This window comes from Podarcis raffonei, chromosome 2 (assembly GCF_027172205.1).
Source record: "Podarcis raffonei isolate rPodRaf1 chromosome 2, rPodRaf1.pri, whole genome shotgun sequence".
Lineage (NCBI taxonomy): Eukaryota > Metazoa > Chordata > Lepidosauria > Squamata > Lacertidae > Podarcis > Podarcis raffonei.
Window position 1 is genome coordinate 113,224,979 of NC_070603.1, and position 19,893 is coordinate 113,244,871.

Consider the following 19,893-nt stretch of genomic DNA (forward strand, 5'->3'; position numbering starts at 1 on the left):
CAGGGCTACCTCAGTCCACCTTCATGGGCAGAGTAGCCCTGCATCTAGTTTGTGAACGCCTCTCCGAACAGCAGTTTGAAAGAGGAGGTTGTGCACATTTGGGGAAAGTGATTTGGGTGGAGACACTTGGGGGAAGAAGATTGGAAACTGGAGGGCTAAGAAGTGCCGAGTGCCTACAGGAAAGGATTTCTCTTTTCACACACATGTTCCAGCATTGCTCTCCAATACTGTTATCAGATGGGAGGAGTAGCATCATCATCTTCAAAACAAGAGGAGATCGGCTTTCACTGGAAAAGGGGACGGTGAGAGGCCAGGCACCAAAATGCATGAGAAGGGAATTAAAAAGGGTCTTGCTGCAATTTGATGATATTGTAACCATGTGGTGCAGTATTGGGTCACCTCTATGGTCTTAATTTTAATTGGCCCTGTTCCTCCTTTAGGAGCTGCTGGTATGTCGCCAATCTTCCTATCGTATTTTTCTTTTTAACCGATATTACTTCTAACAATGAAACCCACCAAGGGGTTTTTCGTTTCTAACAACCTTCTATGTCTCACCTTTACAATATTTAATCAGGATAAAGCAAGAGGATTTGAAAAAGAAGAATCAAAATTACAAAAAGTATTCTTACAAAACTCGAAAAAGACTATATCCAAAATGCATAATTTATTATTAGAATGGGAGTTAAAGGATGAATAAGTAAAATAAGTTATGACTAAATGGGCATGCAATATAGGTTATGCAATTCTTCTGGACCAATGGGAGAAATTATGGAAATGTGATATTAAATTTATGGCATGTTACACAATCAGAGAAAATTTGATGAAAATAGTGAACCAATGGTACTTAACTCTGGTAAAATTGGCTAAAATTTACAAATTAAAATCAAATACCTGTTGAAGATGCAAGAAAGAAATAGGAACAATGTTTCACATGTGGTGGGAATGCCGACCTATTAAACTATTTTGGAATGATTTCTTCATATAAGAAATCAGAAACATGTTTAAAATATCTTTCAGTAAAATACCGGAGGCATTCCTTTTAGGTATAATCACAAATGATATTCCTGACAGTCAAAGGAAAGTACAGCTGCCAGGATGCTTATAGCAGAAAATTGGAAAGGGAGAAAAAGTCCATCAATGAAAGAATGGCAAATTAAATTTTGTGAATATATAAATCTGGCAAGACTCACAGCATTCATAGGGAGACAATCGGACCAGAAAATATTAATAGAATGGGGATGTGCTAAAGAATATATGAAAAAACATTGTTCTAGAGTAAGCATATCAGTATGTAATGAATGATGCTTTACAGGGTTAAAGAAAAAGAAAAGTGGCGTAAAAAAGTATATAGATCGAAGTAATCTACATTAGACACAACAATTTAGAAAGAGTAAAATTTTTGAGGTCTTAGAATAAAGGAAGGAAGTCAATATGTGTATATGTATGTAATGACTAGGTTAGAATGAAGATATGGTTTTATTTGTAGATGTGTGCTTTTCCTTGTTTCTTGCTTTCTTTTTTGTGTTCTGTTTTTCTTTCTTGTTTGTATAGTATTATTTTGGATTCAATGTTTGTAATTTTTATTGTAATTTTACATTGAAATTAATTAAAAAAAGAAAAAGAAAAAAAGGGTCCTGCTGGACATGGTTGTAGACAGCTTCATGTCTGAAAAAGAGTTGGAAAGGAACGTGTGCTTCCCTCACTGTGCCTCTCCGAAAGCTGAAGGAGGATATACTGTAATTTAGCCAGTCTTGGAGGGGCTCCTCCTGTCTCTTTCCCTTTAGCTCAAAACAGACGCATCACAGCAAAGTGGGCTTGGGATGGGATGCCCTGGGTGCTGCCCCTGCCTTGGTTTTCCACCCCCTCCCTTGCTTGCCCCTCCCCGCAGCTAAAAAATAATCACTAATCGGATACCCAAGGCAGCAATATCCTCAAACAATTTTGGGCTCAGTATTTCATGGTCTTAGGCATCACACACAGGTTTGCCAAGGAAATATGAGAATTATTTCACTTCCAAATATAGTAAGCCACCCCGTGGTATTTGGGTGCCCCTCCACCTCCTCTGCTGCTGCTCTCTGGCCCCCTGGACTCTTGCCCAAATACAAGGTGTCACGGTAAGTACACCTTGTTAGGAGAAAAGGAGATGGTGCCAGGAGCCTGGGCAGTGTCCAGTTAAATGTTCACGTACAAGTGTGAGGCATTGGGAACTTGACAAAATGGGTTTGTCTCATTTATGGGTTCAGAACATCCCCACCAACCCCACCATGAATATATCCCTCAACCAGAATTTAATTTCTGAATCCCTGTTCAGGGTTGAGAATGTGCCAGAGAAGGATCATACCTGCCATGGTTGTATTCTTTCAAGGTCCATCTTTCTGCTTCCCACCACGGCCACCTGGCTTGGTTTGGAGGAGTATACAGCACTCAGGACACTTGCAATGGCCTGGAGAGTGTTGTAAATACTGTAGCTGTCTTGAGACAACATTCTCTCAGTAAATTCTTGTGACAAGGTCCCCAGTTCTCCTCTCTCTCTACATCTTTCCTGGACTCTTGCAGAATTCTTTGAATCAGAACACGTAAATGTTGTATCTGTTGGCTTCTGGGTTAAAACAGCATCTAGATCCAATGTTTTATATTTTGTCCTTCTCTTTGTCTGGATTAAGAAGGACAAAGAAGCAGGGACAGAGTGGGGATCCCTGTCAGCTGCCAAACTCATACTGAGATCCTGCAAAGCTGTTGTGACCCAAACTTTTCCCACTCTTATTTTAAAGGTATTTTCAAAGTATGTCATATATGCAACTAGAATTGTAGTGGATGGAACATCTGCATGGTAGACAACGACATTGATTTGTCTCTGCATGAGAAATAATAGCAGGTTCTTTGGATTAGAAATAACAATATCTGTGATACTTTCTGAGAAGGCCACACAAATATCATTCTTTGTGACTGCAGCTGTGAAGGTCCTCATGAACTTTCCTCCCTTGTCATTGTCTGGTGCAATGAGACCGATCCACGTCCATTTGAAAAGGAGGAGCAATTTGACCATAGCCAGGTGAGGAGGCTCTTTTTTGGGGACCATCCGATAGGAGAAAGGGAACTGAGATTTATCAGTTGATGCACGACTACCAAAACCATAGCTGATCTAGGAGAAAAAGAATTTGTGTTTTTTTCCCGTTTTCAAGAGCAAGTGCAAATATGTATTAACCTCAACTGATTAATAATGGGGAACATATTCACCATGATGATTGATTAGGTGTCTGGGAAGCTGAGAGCCCAGATTTATTTTTATTTAGCTAAAAGATTTATGATGGGGTTGTTTAATTTTGGATTTTGCAAGGTAGGCTGTTTTTAATTTGAACGGTATTTGCTTTTTTTGAGAAGCAGATGTAGTGATTTTGTATACTTCTAGGGGTCAAAAAGTTAGTGAAAGAAAACTTTGAAATTAATAGTAACAAAGGCACAGATATCAAAACAGTCTCAGACACAAGCAAAGCAGTTATCAGGGTGTGTTTCATAGAACAAAATGCAATACAAAAAAGGAAGAAAGAGCTGGAAAAAATATAGTTAATAGAAGTTATAAATGGGCCTGGGGAAAATATTCATGAGAGGAATTGAGGCCATTTATAGGAGGCAAAAGGCCAAACATATCATCAATGGCAGGGTGTCAGGAAACATCGACATTTCAAAGGGTACAAGTCAGGGATGCCCTCTTTCCTCATTATTATTTATTATGGTATTGAAAATTTGAATGAGCAAACTTAGAAAAGATGAAAAAATAAAAGAGATTGACGCAACCGGTGGAGAGAAACTGCAGTACAGAAATAGGCTCAGCCCCCAATCCACCCACCTTTCCCCAGTTCATACCTGTGGGATTTTATAAATGTTCAGAATGGTTGAAATGAGGCTGGAAAGAGCAGAGTCGCCTCCTTCTAGAACGGCCAGCTGTGTATTCTGTCTTTCACAGATGTAGTTTGGAACATTCTTCTGCCCACCTGACAGCAGGTCTAGCACAGCTTCATAAGTCATTATTGCATGAAAATAACTCTCATAGAGGTTGTAGCCCAGGGTGATGTTGATCAGGAGCCTGGGATTCCGACTGATCTCTTGAATGGCAAACAAGAAGGGCAGGATGTGACAGTAACTTTGATCATATATCCTGCAGCAAAATAGATGTCATCAGATTTTTCATGGTGCATTCAGTGAAAGAGCATTAAAGTTTGTGCATCTTTTCACATTAGAGCATGGATAACTAGGAGAAATATTTGGCTTTTACTGTGACAACTTTTGGAAGGCCAGCTCAGAATTTATGTGTTTTCAGTTCATTTGGAAATGGGTGTTTGGCAACAGGATTTTTCTATCCAGGAAAAGGGAACATCGGCCTTCAAAGGCCTGCACTGGCTGACAATTAATTGTCAAGCCCAATTCCGTGTTTGGGGTTTGATATGCAAAACCTTAGATGGCTTCAGAGCTGCTTATCTGAAAGAGCACCTCTACCCATGTCATGCTGTTTATAATGTGAGCTCTGTTGGAGAGACACCTGCGGTTTAGTCATGCTGGCCACATGACCCAGAAAGCTGTCTGCCTGAAAGCGAGATGAGAGCCAAAGCCCCATAGTTGCCTTTGACTGGACTTAACCGTCCAGGGGTCCTTTACCTTTACAATACAGACATAGGGGGAAGCAGTGCCTGGTGCTTCATAGCTACATAGATGCATGAGAAATTTCTGGCTGTGCACAGATTTCCCTGTGCACCCAGGAATGATGGAACCCCTGAAGCCAATTGAGGACATATTTGAGGTAAAATTTAGCAGGAAAGGGAGAGCACGGAATCACAGTGGAAAGTAGCAGTAGTAAATCTTTCTCCACATGGTGACATACTTAAAATCAGTAGCAGATGGAGACTTGGAGAAATCATGCAGGGAGGTCACAACAGTGCCTGTAGCTAAGACACCAACAATGAGGTGGTCTCCTGGCCTATAATAATTAAGTGCACCTTTTCGATCATCTATCACACCAAATTGGCATTTCCCCTTCAGCGTTCTACAGGACGAATGGGGCATCATTAGCAAAAGCATTAGGGAGATTATTATCATTTCACTGTTGTCTGCTGCTGCTGCTGCTGCACTCCCTGACTGCTCTCAGCTGCCAATCGGCTGCAGTGCCTGCTTGATCCAGATGGGAGTCCAGCTGTGGTTTCAGAGATAAAAGAGCTATTATTTAAACCTCACCTCCACATAGTCCCTGCCCGCCCTAAATTTGAGCCCAGGCCCTCAGTGGCCCCAGAGATATTAATGCAGCAGCCTTTCCACATTGGGTAAACAAAGTTTTTACGTGCTGTTCTTGCTTCTGACTTCTTTGTTATGAGTTTCAGAAATAATATTTAGAAAACTCCCCTGAGCTTTTCAGAAGGAAAAAATAAAATAAAAATTACAATAGTTTTGATAATTATCAGGTGCAGAGTACACAGCAAAGTCTTGCTTCTCTCTGCGGCAGGTGTATAGCTGGGGAAAAGATGTTGATGAGACTCTGCGGTGTGGCTTTGCCACTTTGCTACTTTCACAGCTCAACTCCCTGAGGTTGGAAGGGAGGTTTGATCTTCCATTGCATTAGGAAGGATTCAGATTTACACAAAGCCACTCCCGACCTAAAGGGGGGGGGTTTGCGGGCTCACGCCCCCATCTACAATCTCGCGGGATTCCCCTGTCTCATTAATATTCATCGCCCCCAGCGCCAGCCAATCGGCTGGCGCTAGGGGCGGGTTTACCAGGAGCTCTTAAGGTCGGGGCAGCCCTGGCTCGCCCCTTTTCTTTCCTACAGCAGCTGCGGTTTTAACCCTTCCCGGTTAGACCGGATAGTCTGTTAGGGCCAATGCCTAAAGCCAATACCACTCTTTCCTGTAATCAATAAAGTTGTGGCCATTTTCGCCCATTAACCTAAATTCAACAAATAAATAAAATAATAAATTTAAAGTACATTGGCTTCCCCCAAAGAATCCTGGGAACTGTAGTTTGCTACTCACAGAGCTACAATGCTCAGCATCCTTAACGAACTACAGCTCCCAGGATCCTTTGGGGAAAGCCATATGCTTTAAATGTTCTTTTAACCGATGGTGCTTTGTGCGTGATAAGCAGTTATAAAAGCTGTTGGGAAACTGTATATGTGCAGCTACTCACACAGAGTCAATTAAGGTTTGGCAGACAGCCAGAAGGCAATCTGAAGGAGTAAGTCTGCCTGGTGATAACAGAGACATGGAGACCGCTCCTTGATTGGTCAAGCTCTCTCAAGGGAGTGATAATTAATGGCCTACTAACTGGAACGTGTTAGTTAGGAGTTCATGAGGTTCAGAGTTCTGTGTCAGTGTAGGAGTTGTGAGTCGTGTCAGAGAGAGCTAGCTAAAGATCCGTGTTCTGTTCCTGTAAATAGTCCATTGTATATAATAAACACTTAACTACAAGTTCCTGGTTCCTGCTTCGTCTATCCTGTCTGCAGCCAAGTCACCAATTGCTTCCGTGGGGTCTGTGTGTACTCTGCTAGGTCTGGCTAAGGTTGCGAAACACCAAATAGGTTTTACCAATAGAAGCAGGTCCTCCTTTCCTTCTGCTCATCTCTTAACCTAGGTTACCCCACAAGGTTGTTGTGAATATATGCTGAGAGAACCACCACACAGATCGAATACAGGCGTAGATTTCGGGGGGGGGGCTATGTGGAAATAAATGGTCAGCAGACATTTGAGCATGAAGGGTGAGGGCGAAAGAAGTAGAAGAACCAACTAAGACCATTTGATCAAGTTGAAGATAAGTTAAATTGGTTACACTATTACCAGATTAATGAACTGTTCAAACTGGATAAGAAAAATGGTTTTGCTTCTGAAAAATCTAAGTTAGAGACTGAGTTGTTGGATAATAAAGGTAAAAAATTGTCTAAAATGTGTAAGCTATTGCTGGAGTGGCATACAAAAGATGAATAAGTTAAATCTGTGATGATTGATTGGGCAAGAGATGTAGGACACAATATCATGTTAGAGGATTGGGAAAGACTGTGGAAGAAAGGGGTTAAGTTCACTGCATGTGCTGTGTTAAAGGAAAATATAATGAAAATGATGTACAGATGGTATTTAACTCCTGTTAAATTAGCTAAGATATATCATAACTGTGATAATTTATGTTGGAAATGCTAGTAAAGGAAGGAACTTTCTATCACATGTGGTGGACCTGCCCCAAAGTGAAAGACTTCTGGGAAAAGATATATAATGAATTGAAAAAAATGTTGAAATATATATTCATAAAGAAACCAGAGGCCTGGTTATTTTTGTATGTCACAACTGCTGCTCGTATTTTATTAGCTAAAAAGTGGAAAACCCAAGAATTACCAATGATAGAAGAATGGCAGATGAAGATGATGGACTTTTTGGAGCTAGCCGACCTAAGAGTCCACAACCAGGAGGAGGAGGAGTACCAGGAAGAATGGGGGGGGGGAATTAATGATTATTTAATTAAATATGTTAAGTTAAATTAGTTGGAAATAACTTGCAGATAACTAATTGGCTTAGGATTTTATATAGGTTAAGTGATGAATCAATTTGTATAATTTCAAAATGAAAAGATTGAAAGATGTTAAAGCGAAAGGTAAATTTTATAAGAACTGTGATTTGGAAAACCGTTAAATGGATATGCATGGAAATTCAACCAAGGGAAAGCGAGGAAGTCACTTAACAATGTTAATAAGTATAATTTTTAATAAGATTATGATTTGTGGTTGTTTGTTTGTTTGTCTTGTTTGTTTATAATTTTGTGAAAATTAATAAAAAAAATTGGAAGAAAAAAAAGAAACAACCACAAAAGTACAAACCTTTTATTGGATCAGTTCATTAAAAGCCATCCCAAATTCACCATTCCCATGCCCTAAACAAAACAAAAAAGTGAACACATGTGCTCTTTGTTCTTTAAAAAAAGGAACATTTGCTTCATTCACAACAAATTGTGGTGAATAAAACAGGAGTGTTCTCTTATGGAATACTAAACCCTGAATTTACCGGGTTCAACCCCCAACCCTCCTCATATCAGGATCCTCTTCTCTCACTGGGAAAAACAAAAATCTCACAGAAGGCTCCTCATCGGCTGAGAAACTCCCATAAACATACTAAGCAAATGACCAAGGCGAATACAGAAATTCGGCCTACGATGTCACACCACGAGAAGAGTCATTTCCATGGATGGTAGAGTCAGGGGTGAGGAACAGTGGTAGAGGGAAATGTGAAGTGAGGAACGAGAGGCTGGAGGTCAGTGGGCAGGAGGGCCTGTGGGGTGAAACATGGCTGCCTCAGGAGACAGAGAGGCAGGTTTTTCCTTCCAACCAGAAGATGGGGAGAAGGGGCTCCCCCAAGAATGAAGCTGTCTGGAACTTGGCAAGCACGGCGCCACTGTCAGCGTTGGCAAAAGACACCTGCTTCCCATCACAGTTCAAGGACACTCGGATCCTCTTCAGCACCTCTCCGCTCGTGGGCACAGGAGTTTTGGGAGAGGTGAACATTGCATAGCCGCCTTTCCACTTGCCTATCGCCCATATCCCTTCTGAGGGGCTAAAGAGAGCTGTGCTTCTCTTCTTCCTCTTCAAAGAAATCCTGGTCACGCCCACAGCCCAGTCGTCCTCACTGTGCACCGTGACTTCCCAGCAGTGGCGGCCTGTGGTGAATACATTACATCCCAACACAAAAGGAAGGCGGCCAAGGACATCACTGGCCAGATCTAGAGGGCCATCTTTCCTCAGACTTTTCAGATCATCAGATAGCGAGTACTGCGGGCTACCCATGTCTGGATCCAAAGTCACGCTTACTAGAAGGCAGAGAGAAGGAGAATGTAAATTATGGCGAAACCAGCAGTCGGGCTGAGAACAATACATAACCTGAACTAGGGAGAAAAGCGGTCCAGCTGTGGCTGGCTCCAAAGTCTGTCTAAAGAGCACCCTCCACTCCTCATCCATCGTACAGTGCTATTTTTCTGGAAAAAGAGGTGCCAGAACTCACTGTGAACACTTCCCTTGTTCTCTTAGAATGGCATTGGTGCCCACCTGAGAGGTGCCAGAACTGAGTTCCGGAGAGTTCCGGATGAAAAAACAACTGCCTTATGAACAAGTTGGGGGCCAAGTTCATTGTGCTGCTGTTCGGGGCTGCCTGGCTATTACCGTATTTTTCGCTCTATAGGATGCACCAGACGATAAGACGCACCTAGTTTTGGGGGGAGGAAAACAAGAAAAAAAATATTTTGAATCCCAGAAGCCAGAACAGCAAGAGGGATCTGGCTTCTGGGATACCGTGTGGCTGTTCTGGCTTCTGGGATAACTGCGTTAAGCCTCTTCAGGGCAGCAGGATGAAGGCTCCCCCTGCCCGAAGAGGCTGTGCAGAAGCCAGGACAGGCACATTGCTGAAGGGGCGCTGGGCAGTTCTTCCTCTCTGCACAGCGCCTTTCCTGCAAAGGAGAGGCACTGCGCAGAGAGGGAGAACTGCACAGCGCCCCTTCAAGTGAAGCTGGAGAAGGAACAGAAGGAGACCCTTCTGTTCCTCCTCCGGCTTTCAGGACAGGCATGTCGCTGAAGGGGTGCTGCGCGGCTCTCCCTATCTGCGCACCCACAGTGTCTTATGGAGCGAAAAAACTGTCCTTATGGAGCAAAAAATACGGTATTTATCATATTCATTAGTCACTTTTTCTTCAGAAAGGTCAACTCAAAGTGACTTGTGAGCAAGAGCGAGCACAACCTAAAATACACCAATAATCTATCTAAAAGACCAGATCAAACTCAACTAAAAGACAAGCAGAAAATTAAGATCGAGAGGCCTGGGTAAATACTAGTGTATTTTTGCCTGGCAATAGAAAACAGCGATGGCACCATAATGATGGTGTTGACTTGTGACCAGGCCTTCCGTGCGGGGGGGGGGTTGTTCCCAATTTCTGGAATGAGGTACATCCTTTGCCCTCATTTACAACTTTCGGGAGGAACTCTTTTTAAAGTGTTCCTCTTCAGCCCATCATCTGATGACTGAAAGGTATTATTCCAACTAGTCATCCTGTGAATTTGGGCCCCCACTGGTCTCTCATGTTTACCTTCCTGCATTGGATATCCAGATACCAGAGTGCCTGGGGGGGGGGGAAAGAACACACATTAAGCAAAAGCACATAACTCATTCCAACAGTTCTTTCCCCACCCACTGCTTCATACTCAGACTTTTTGCCCATCCGCAATGCGTCCTTGAACTCTTCACAAAGCGTGGAGGACAGAGGCACATGTGAATGAGTGTAGAAACATCTGCAGATGCTGCTCCACCACTTCTGCTTCTGGCCCCCTCCATCACTGGAATGTGACCCTCAGAAGGTCACCCAGAAGGAAACCTGGACTGCAAAAGCTTCCCTGACCCTGTCCTAGGTAACAAAATTCCAAAACAAGACCTAAAAGAGAGAGCCAGTGTGGTGTAGTGGTTAAGAGCGGTGGACTCGTAATCTGGTGAACCGGGTTCGCATCTCTGCTCCTCCACATGCAGCTGCTGGGTGACCTTGGGTTGGGCTAGTCACACTTCTTTGAAGTCTCTCAGCCCCACTCACCTCACAGAGTGTTGTGGGGGAGGAATGGAAAGGAGAATGTTAGCCGCTTTGAGACTCCTTGGGGTAGTGATAAAGCGGGATATCAAATCCAAACTCTTCTAAAAAGAAGCCATTTTGACCACTGCCCTCCGCACAGTTAACTATTGCCACCTTCTCAACCAATGCTGAGAATTGCCCATTCGTCCTGCCAGGCTCAAGGACTAAAGCAGCAGACACACACTTTTGGAGTACTATACTACGGGGCCATTTTAACTTTTTTTGCCCCAGCCCTTCTCTCACCTGTGAATTTTTCTACAGCAGAGTGCAGAAGGAACGTCAAATCATGCCAACCATAGAGTCCCCATCGCTTTGCTGGTGGAAAAGCCACTGGACTCGCAAACTCCTCCTCAAATCTGGAAAAGAGATATTTTTTAAGCAACCAACCTCACAATACAGAAACAGTAAACAGAAAAGAGCAAATGAGCTCAATGGGGACTATACCCAGAGACCCAAATTCAATGGGGCCCCTGCCAATTGCTGTATGCATAGCAGTGAAGCATTCTGGTTACCCTCTCTCATTACGTGGCCTAAATTACAGCCTCCTCTTCCTCTGCTCCAAGGAGAGGCTGTGGGGACGGGGAATAATGTGCAGGGTTTGTTCCAAGGTTTTTGGGAGTCATGGGTGTAGCCAGGATTTATTTGGGGGGTGAGGGCAGGACAACCACCTGTCATCAACTTCTCTGTCTAGGAGATTCGGAATGAAATGTCTTGAAAACAGTTGTTTTCAATTACCGTTTTTTTTACCTCAAGTGCTCAGAAAAATCTGTCTAAATCTTTTTACAGTTTCTACTTTGAGTTAAGTTTACAGTGGTATCTCAGGTTAAGAACTTAATTCATTCTGGATGTCCGTTCTTAACCTGAAACTGTTCTTAACCTGAGGTACCACTTTAGCTAATGGGGCCTCCTGCTGCTGCTGCTGCCGTGCGATTTCTGTTCTCATTCTGAAGCAAAGTTCTTAACCTGAGGTACCACTGTATTTATTCGCATTTACCCACTTGTCCCTCCCATGTTGGGTGTAGAACAGCAGCAGCAGCTAACAACTGTGTTTGCTAACTGTTAACCAAGGATGATACGTTCATCAGAAAACCTCAGGTTTACAGGCAGGGTATGGAGGTAACGTGGGGCTTTTAGAAACCCAAAGGCCATCCAAGCCTAGAACCAGATGGCAAAATGGACCAGAACTGGGACAATTCTCCTGGGACAAGCGTCCATGACAAACCCACAATATTAAGCCAGAACTGCCAACATGTTTTGCTCTGCAGGATGTGTGTTGCTACAGGACCCACTTACTTCTCCAAGGTGCGTCTAACACCCTATAAAGAGAGAGAGAGAGAGAGGGAGAGGGAGGGGGAGAGAGGAGAAAGAGAGAGGTGTAGCTCAGTTCCTGCTTCAGGCAATTCTGGAAGATTTCAGAGAGCAATGCTCCCCGATTTGATTGATTAGATTTCTATGTCGCTTTTCATTCAAATAAATCCCAAAGTGGCTTACAAACAATAAATAGCAATAAGCAATAAAGAAACAATAGAACATCACAAATACAGCCTAAATCATATAGAACCAATCAGCAAAACAATGATGATCTATAAGACAAGGCAGGAGCTAAAAAAAGAAAGCTAAACATCATAATTAAAGCAAAAGTCGCATTATATGATTAATCACTACATCTATAAAGCAATATTAACAACGTTCACAAAACAGCAGCTGATGGCAGCCTACTTTGTATGGCAAGGAAGGGGACCTTTGCTTCCAATATTTTGTGGCACAGCAGTGAGAGATGTTTCACAAAAATTTAGCCAACCCAAAAACAATCCAAGCCTATATAAATATTCATCATTTCTTCCCAGGAACTTGAAACAGCCTATGTGGGTGTTTCTCTTATTATCTAAACATCAACCTTATGAGGCAGGTCGGCATGGGAGATATATGTGGCCCTGCCCAACCCCCAGAAATTTTAAAACAGTGCTACCTCGTTTTGAGTCTGCCTCGCCGAGCCTCCATTTCGTCGAATGTCTGTGGCAAACCCACAAGTACTAGAATGAGTTACTTCCAGGTTTGCTGCTTGTGAAGGCACAGAAGTGCTAAATTGCGCTTTGCGCATGCGCAGAAGTGCAAACCACTCTGCACAAGTGCACAGAGCAGCGCTTTGTCATGCATCCTTTTCGTCTAGCATCCGGGGCTCCAGAACGGATCCCGGACTCAAAACGAGGTATTTTTAAATGTATTATTTTTTAATGGTTGTAACCTTCCCCAGGTCCTCATGGTGAAGGATAGGTAAAAAAATTAATAGAAATAGAAACAGAAATAAATAAAGTACGCAAGAAGACATTCAGAGGCTCATCACTAGCTAGCACCAAGAAGAGCCTGAGAATTGCAGAGTGAAACAGTTTTTAACAAGCAGTGGAATCCCAAAGTGGTTATAAGGCTGCCTGTGGTAAAGTGAATTGAGAGTTTGGTACCAGCCCACCCCAAAGAGAAAAGGCCCCGCCATTTCTTCCACAGCCTAACCTTCAGGAGCTCATTCGGCGTCTGGTGACACTTCTCCATCTCCTCGAGGATGCTATCCAGAAAGGCGACACGCCGAAACAGTCTGACCACGTGCTTGTCCCTTCCCCTCGCAATGTCCAGCATTATCTCCGCATGTTGGGCAAGAAGAATCTTCTCTTGTTGTGCCAGAAACTCGTTTATTTCCTTGAAAGCGGACGTCATCCTTTGCTTGATGATTTCTGCCTTTTCCTTCAAGAAGCAGATGGAGATGTATTGGAAGTGGGGAAAGAAGCACATCAGCAGACAGGAAGTCAGTCAGCACAGCATTAGGACGCAAGTGGTATACAAAAGGAATTCTTTAAACGTAACCAAAGCACATGTACATACACACACACACACAGAGAGAGAGAGAGAGAGACCCCTACAAAAGCCTCTGAGGAAGGAGGATATGTCTTTTAAAGTGATTCACATATATAATAATAATAATAATAATAATAATAATAATAATAATAATACAGTAGTACAGTGGTACCTCTGGTTGCGAACACCTGTTCGCAACATGAAAAGAGCGCAACCTGCAGCAGCGTGTCTGCACACGCGCGGTTTGCGATTCACGATTCGCCACTTCTGTACATGCGCGTGATGTCATTTTGCGCTTCTGCGCATGCGCGAGCGGCGAAACCCGGAAGTAACCCTTTCTGGTACTTCCAGGTCACCGCGGGACGTAACCTGAAGGGGAGGTGCAGACCAACAGCATCCGGAGAGTGTGGCATTGGCTATCCCTGCCCTGGAAAGCTTTCATTCCCAACTTCCAGAAACAAAACACAAAGAAGCCCAGAAATATAACTATTTAATTTATAATGGGACCAATGTGTAAATCTTTCCTTCTAATAATCCACAAGACTGTTTGAAGAAGCCGAGTTCTACTTGATAGTTTCCCAGTGGAAGTGGCTACCTACAAGCATTGATTGGCTTTCCACGTCTGTGCTTAACTTGTGCGCCATTATCTCTTCTTTCTCCTTCTTTATAATGTCGGCATACTGAACGTAACAATCCTGGAAAGAAAGAATGGGCCTTTTAGATGTTCTGCTGCAAGTACTAGAGGGCGAGGCCCAAAACCAAAGCAATGACCTTCCAAAAACTAAACCCTGTAAAATGGTCCTCTTGCATTTTACTCAGTCCTCCTCATTTTGATTTCCTCTTTCAAGGCCTTTGCCTCTTCCCCACTCAGTTTGCTCCTGGACTCCAATTCATTAGCTTCCCAGTCTCCTATGCCCTCTTCCCAGTCCTCAGCAAACCACACAGTGTTCCCCTTGCCCCCGTCCTGGCCAACAACTTCATTAGACACAGAACATAAAAGAGCCTTTCCAATGACAGACTCCATATACGATATGCCTTTAAAGCACATTGAAATAACTTCCTCCCACCCCACAAAGAATTTTGGGCATTGTAGTTTGTTAAAGGGTTGCCGGGAATTGTAACTCAGTGAGTGGTTAACTACAGCTCCCACAATTCTATGAGGGAGTTGGAGATCATGCTTTAAAGGTATAATGCGTACACAGCCTCAGGGAACAAGCTCCCTCCCTATCCACAGTCTTTCTCCTCTAGCTCAGCCACCTTGTTCAGGACATGCAAAGATTATTTCTCCCCACCCCTCAAATCTCACCTATAGAGAAACCCCACCTTGTATTCTTGGACAGCTTCTTCCACACCCAGAACAGCTGGAGACTCCATGGATTCAACACATTTCGAGCAGAGGAGGGCCTTGACGCGCTTACAAAAAAAAATCAAGGGCTGCTCATGCTGCAGGCAGATTTCATCCTCTCTTGACGCCTGTCTTGCACACACGGTCAGCTGCTGGAACAATTCAGTGACTGTGCCCAATTTCATGTTCTGTTTCCGACTCAGCTGAGGATTTTTGCACAGAGGGCAGAGGACTCTCCCACAAAATTCCTCGCACTTCGCCACGCAGGGATGGCAGAAATTGTGCCCGCAGTCTAGGATCACAGGATCACGGAAACACGTCTGGCAGACAGAACAAATTGTCTCTAATAAAAGCATGTGTGTGATGTTCTCTCTGTCCATGGTTCAATTTAAAAAAATAAAATGCGGTGCAGGTTAAAATACGGGATTTGGCTTTTCTTATCCAGCAGAGTTTGGAGACACCTTTGACTGAACAAGTTGCAAAATACTCTTCTGCCTTGAACTGCTCCAGTCTGCAAGTGGGGGGAGAGAGAGAGAAGGCTTTGGAGTTATCATCTTGCAATTCCCAAAGGAAAACTCCAGCTCCACCGTGTCAAGCTCCTGGAGAAGGGAGGGTGCAATGAAAAGAGCAACAGAAACAGGAGCAGGTGGTTCATGAGTCTAGCCCCAGAGAGAAACAATCCAGCAGACCTTGCCTCTGTTATTTAGTCCTCAAAACATTCCACTCCCCCAGTTCACTCACATCTACATCCCCACCCCAAGAATGTAGAATAAGGTGGAGGAGTTTTAAGTGACCAGCGAGGCAAAATCAGCCATGAAACTCACTGTGTGAGCTTGGACCAGTCACCACCTCTCAGCCAGTGGGTTGCTACAGAATAGCATGGAGGAAATGAGACCCACAACTGCAGCCTTGAGCTATTCAAAAGCAAATCTCTCATTTGCGAAATCTCACACATCACATCAAACAGGACATTGGATTTTTCTGGCCTCTGGGATTCGTTTACCCAGTGGCTCACTGCCTGGTTGCCAAATTTGAATTGGCTTCGCAATCTTTTTCAATATGCTATTATCATAGTATGTATATTAATTTTGCTATGTTGTTTCATCCAATGCATCCCTGGTCTCATACGCCTTTGGTCTCAGTGTTTTTATCCTCCTCAGCCACCTAATAAAGTCATTGCTGCCTACTTTGCGAAATGGCAGCACCAACAGTAAACATTAGGGGAGATGTGGACAGACTTATTTCGGGCATGTGCTGGCATACCACGTATCCCGAAGTATTTTTGTCCCACTCACCCTGAAAATCACTTAACAGCATCGGTGGGCAGACTTATTTCGGGTATACGCTGGCATACCACGTATCCCGAAGTATTTTTGTCCCACTCACCTTTAAATAAATAAAAAAGGAGATGTAGGAAAGCTCTGTTTCTGCACATGACTGACATGTTTGGGAAAGTCTTGCTTCTACGTTTCGTCTCTGTACATGCTGCATAAATCGTTCTGCACAAATTGTTCTAATATTAAGACGTTCCCTCATCACCTTAGAATGTTCAGTTCACATTGAGTTCAGGAAAACATCATACTTCGACCCTGTTCTTAATGCATAGTTGACCACATCTATTGGAACGTAATTGTTTAAGTCTTACATTATCAATCATTAGTTATATTTTAATTAGGAGGTTTTCATGCCTGTCTAGTTCTGTGCTCCCTTTCCCAGCCTTTAATCTATCGGTGATTAATGCCTATATACAACCTTTTGCTTTGTACTTGTGTTAACTAATCAGCAATAAGCACATGTGTGGCAATGCTGTAATATTCAATAAAAGGGACTCTCCGAGACTTGCTTGGGAGATGCCTCCCAGATGACACTCGCTACTCGTCTGTCGTTATTTCAACCCAACAGTATAATACTGAGAAATAAGGAACAAACAACATACAGTGTCTCTCTCTCCAGCCCACATGCTCTTGTGTGAGTCCTATATAATTAGATTCAGGTCATGGCAATTCTCCAGGAGTAGTAGTAACAAAGTAATATATTGTAGAATTTACTTAAAATGAGACACCTGTACTCTGTACGCACCAATTAGATTTGTCCGTTATTGTACATCACTATCATGTAGCTGTAGCACATAAACAGCATTAAAGCCAAAAGTACCAGCAGCTCTCAGATCCCTAGGGTGGCGCAAGTCAAGCAGTAAAGCACCTGCCTGCCAGATTTTTGGGGCTACAACTCCCAGCCTCATGAACTGTAGTCCAAAATCCAAAATCTAAAGAGCACCAGCGTGCTTAAAGGACATTCAGACTGCGGGCGGCATCACCCCACGTAGAGGACTAAATAAAGGATTTGCACTATTAAGAGAACTAGGAGTCAGCCTAATTTGTATTGTTAAGCCCGATCGCCCTATTCGACGCAGGTTTACCTGGTAGGACAAACGCATAAAATAAAATAAAATACTTTTAAAAGCCACAGCTCAGCTTACCCAGACAGGCAACTCACAGGCAAGCCAAACTGGAGCCCTGGAAAGGGGGCTCTCCCGTTTAAAAGCAGCAGAAACTGCAGCCTCCGCAGTGGAAAACTTCGAAGACTTTTGACGAACAAACGCAGGAGCGCAATGAAGTTGCAAGCAAACAAGCGCTGCAAACTCTCGCCCCTTTAAACACGGCGCTGTAATTACCCGCCGGGCGTGCCTAGTAAGAACACCGAACTACAATTCCCAAAAGCTTCTGCGCCACGTGTACTCGCCCGCTTCGCTGGCAGCCGCGCAGAACGGCCTCATGGGAGTTGTAGTCTTTTCTCCGTCGCTTCCCTGATGGTGAAGAGAACGCCGCCTCTCGTCTCTCCCTCCGCGCAAAGGGCGGCTCCGACATTTCTGATTGGCCGGGATTGGTAACAGCTGTGACCAATGGAATCTCCGCTTTCCCTTTCGCTTTGCAAGGCTCTGCCGAAGCGCCAGGAGAGGCGTTTCGCGTGGGAGGCGTTACAAGCGCCGCGATGCCTTCTCGCGGTTATATAGCTCCGCGTAGCTCAGCTTCATTATGATATTATAACCTAGCGCTACTGCTTTTTCTACGAAGGAGCCACCGGGCTTAGTTTGCATTCATTGACAAGTCCTTTTTATTTAAAAGTCGTAGACATGGGCCGACGCAAAAAGGGAACGGGGCTCCTTCACTTCTCCAGAGTTTGCTCAGGTTAGGAGACAAATCAACAGGTGTAACTCGGCACGCAAATTGCAAATGATGTCAGCTTCAATTTTTCCTATCCTAATTTGCACAGCTGTTCAAGCGGCAGAAGCCCTCTCCTCTTCTGCATCTGCTGGCCACCCAAGTTCAAAATTGCTGTATTTTCCCCTCATTTAATTTTCTGTTCTCGACACTGTTTTCTATCCCCATCCCAAATCCGAGCGCAAATGCTCCTGCAATAACTGTGCTTTGCATATCACATAGCTGATGAAGCGGATTCTAACCCACAAAACTTCATGCTATAATAAGCCTGTTGAGATTTAAGGTGATACCCCCAAACTCTTTGCTACTTCTCTTAATTTATGGAATAAACTGCTCCCGCCTCTGCAGGTACCAAACTCTGCCCCACCTTCACCACTCCTACTTGGGGACTTCCCTGGCTTTTTTCTGGCCCACGTAGGACCAGTCTGGATGGTTAGCCTTGGTGAAGACTTGACGTTTTCATCCCCAAAAAAGTTTTTGAGTTTCTGCTGAAATGAGGCTTCATTTTAATGTTGCATTTTAATCTTGTTTTTTAAGTTGTATTTCAATCGTTTTATATCTGGTGTTAGCTGCCCTGAGCCCGGTCTTGGCTGGGGAGGGCGGGGTATAAATAAAAATTATTATTATGATGATTATTATTGATTGCAGGGTAGTGTCCCTACCAGACTCGCTCAAATGCAACTCACACATTTTATTTATTTCACAAAATTTATCCAGCACGTGATTTCAGGAAAAACTTCAACGTGTCGTGTTTTTAAAAAAAAATATTTTAAATACCCAGAGTCAGACTTTTGGGGAGCTGCAATCTGTCACTTCTTCTATAAAGCAGAGTTGAGTTGAAAGCTGCTCAAAGTTTCCACCAAGAGGAGCAGGACCCAGGTCCATCCCTTTCAGCCCCGCCTCTCCCCCCCCCCATCTGTTTTTCTCCCTTCTTCCCTGACAAGGGTCAGTATGCGGATGATACCCAGCTCTCTCTCTCTTTCAATCTGGAAACAGTGAAGGCGGCGAAGGTCCTGTGTGAGTGTCTGGAGGCAGTTGGAGGATGGATGGCGGCTAACAGATTGAGGTTGAATCCTGACAAGACAGAAGTACTGTTTTGGGGGGACAGGATGCGGGCAGGTGTGGGGGACTCCCTGGTCCTGAATGGGGTAACTGTGCCCCTGAAGGACCAGGTGCGCAGCCTGGGAGTCATTCTGGACTCACAGCTGTCCATGAAGGCACAGGTCAAATCTGTGTCCAGGGCAGCTGTTTATCAGCTCTATCTATAGGCTGAGACCCTACCTGCCCGCAGACTGTCTCGCCAGAGTGGTGCATGCTCTAGTTATCTCTCGCTTGGACTACTGCAATGTGCTCTATGTGGGGCTACCTTTGAAGGTGTCCCGGAAGCTACAACTAATCCAGAATGCGGCAGCTAGACTGGTGACTGGGAGAGGCCCCCGAGACCACATAATACCGGTCTTGATAGACCTACACTGGCTCCCAGTACGTTTCCAAGCACAATTCAAAGTGTTGGTGCTGACCTTTAAAGCCCTAAATGGCCTCGGTCCAGTATACCTGAAGGAGCGTCTCCACCTCCATCGTTCTGCCTGGACACTGAAGTCCAGCGCCGAGGGCCTTCTGGTGGTTCCCTTGCTGTGAGAAGAGAAGCTACAGGGAACCAGGCAGAGGGCCTTCTCAGTAGTGGCACCCGCCCTGTGGAACGCCTTCCCACCAGATGTCAAAAAGAAAAATAGCTACCAAACTTTTAGAAGACATCTGAAGGCAGCCCTGTTTAGGGAAGCTTTTAATGTTTAATAGGTTATTGTATTTTAGTGTTGGAAGCCGCCCAGAGTGGCTGGGGAAACCCAGCCAGAT

General features: G+C 44.1%; 1 protein-coding gene across 1 annotated transcript; it reads right to left on the reverse strand.

Moving 5' to 3' along the window:
- Positions 1-8,317: 8,317 nt before the first annotated feature.
- On the reverse strand, positions 8,318-17,478 carry LOC128408767 (zinc finger protein RFP-like). Its single transcript, XM_053378787.1, has 8 exons — positions 17,298-17,478; positions 14,797-15,329; positions 14,073-14,168; positions 13,135-13,362; positions 11,920-11,942; positions 10,870-10,982; positions 10,096-10,128; positions 8,318-8,829 (listed from the first exon to the last, which is right to left on the reverse strand). Exons 2-8 carry the CDS (start codon positions 15,196-15,198, stop codon positions 8,318-8,320), a joined length of 1,407 nt encoding a protein of 468 aa, XP_053234762.1. The 5' UTR covers positions 15,199-15,329; positions 17,298-17,478.
- Positions 17,479-19,893: the final 2,415 nt, after the last annotated feature.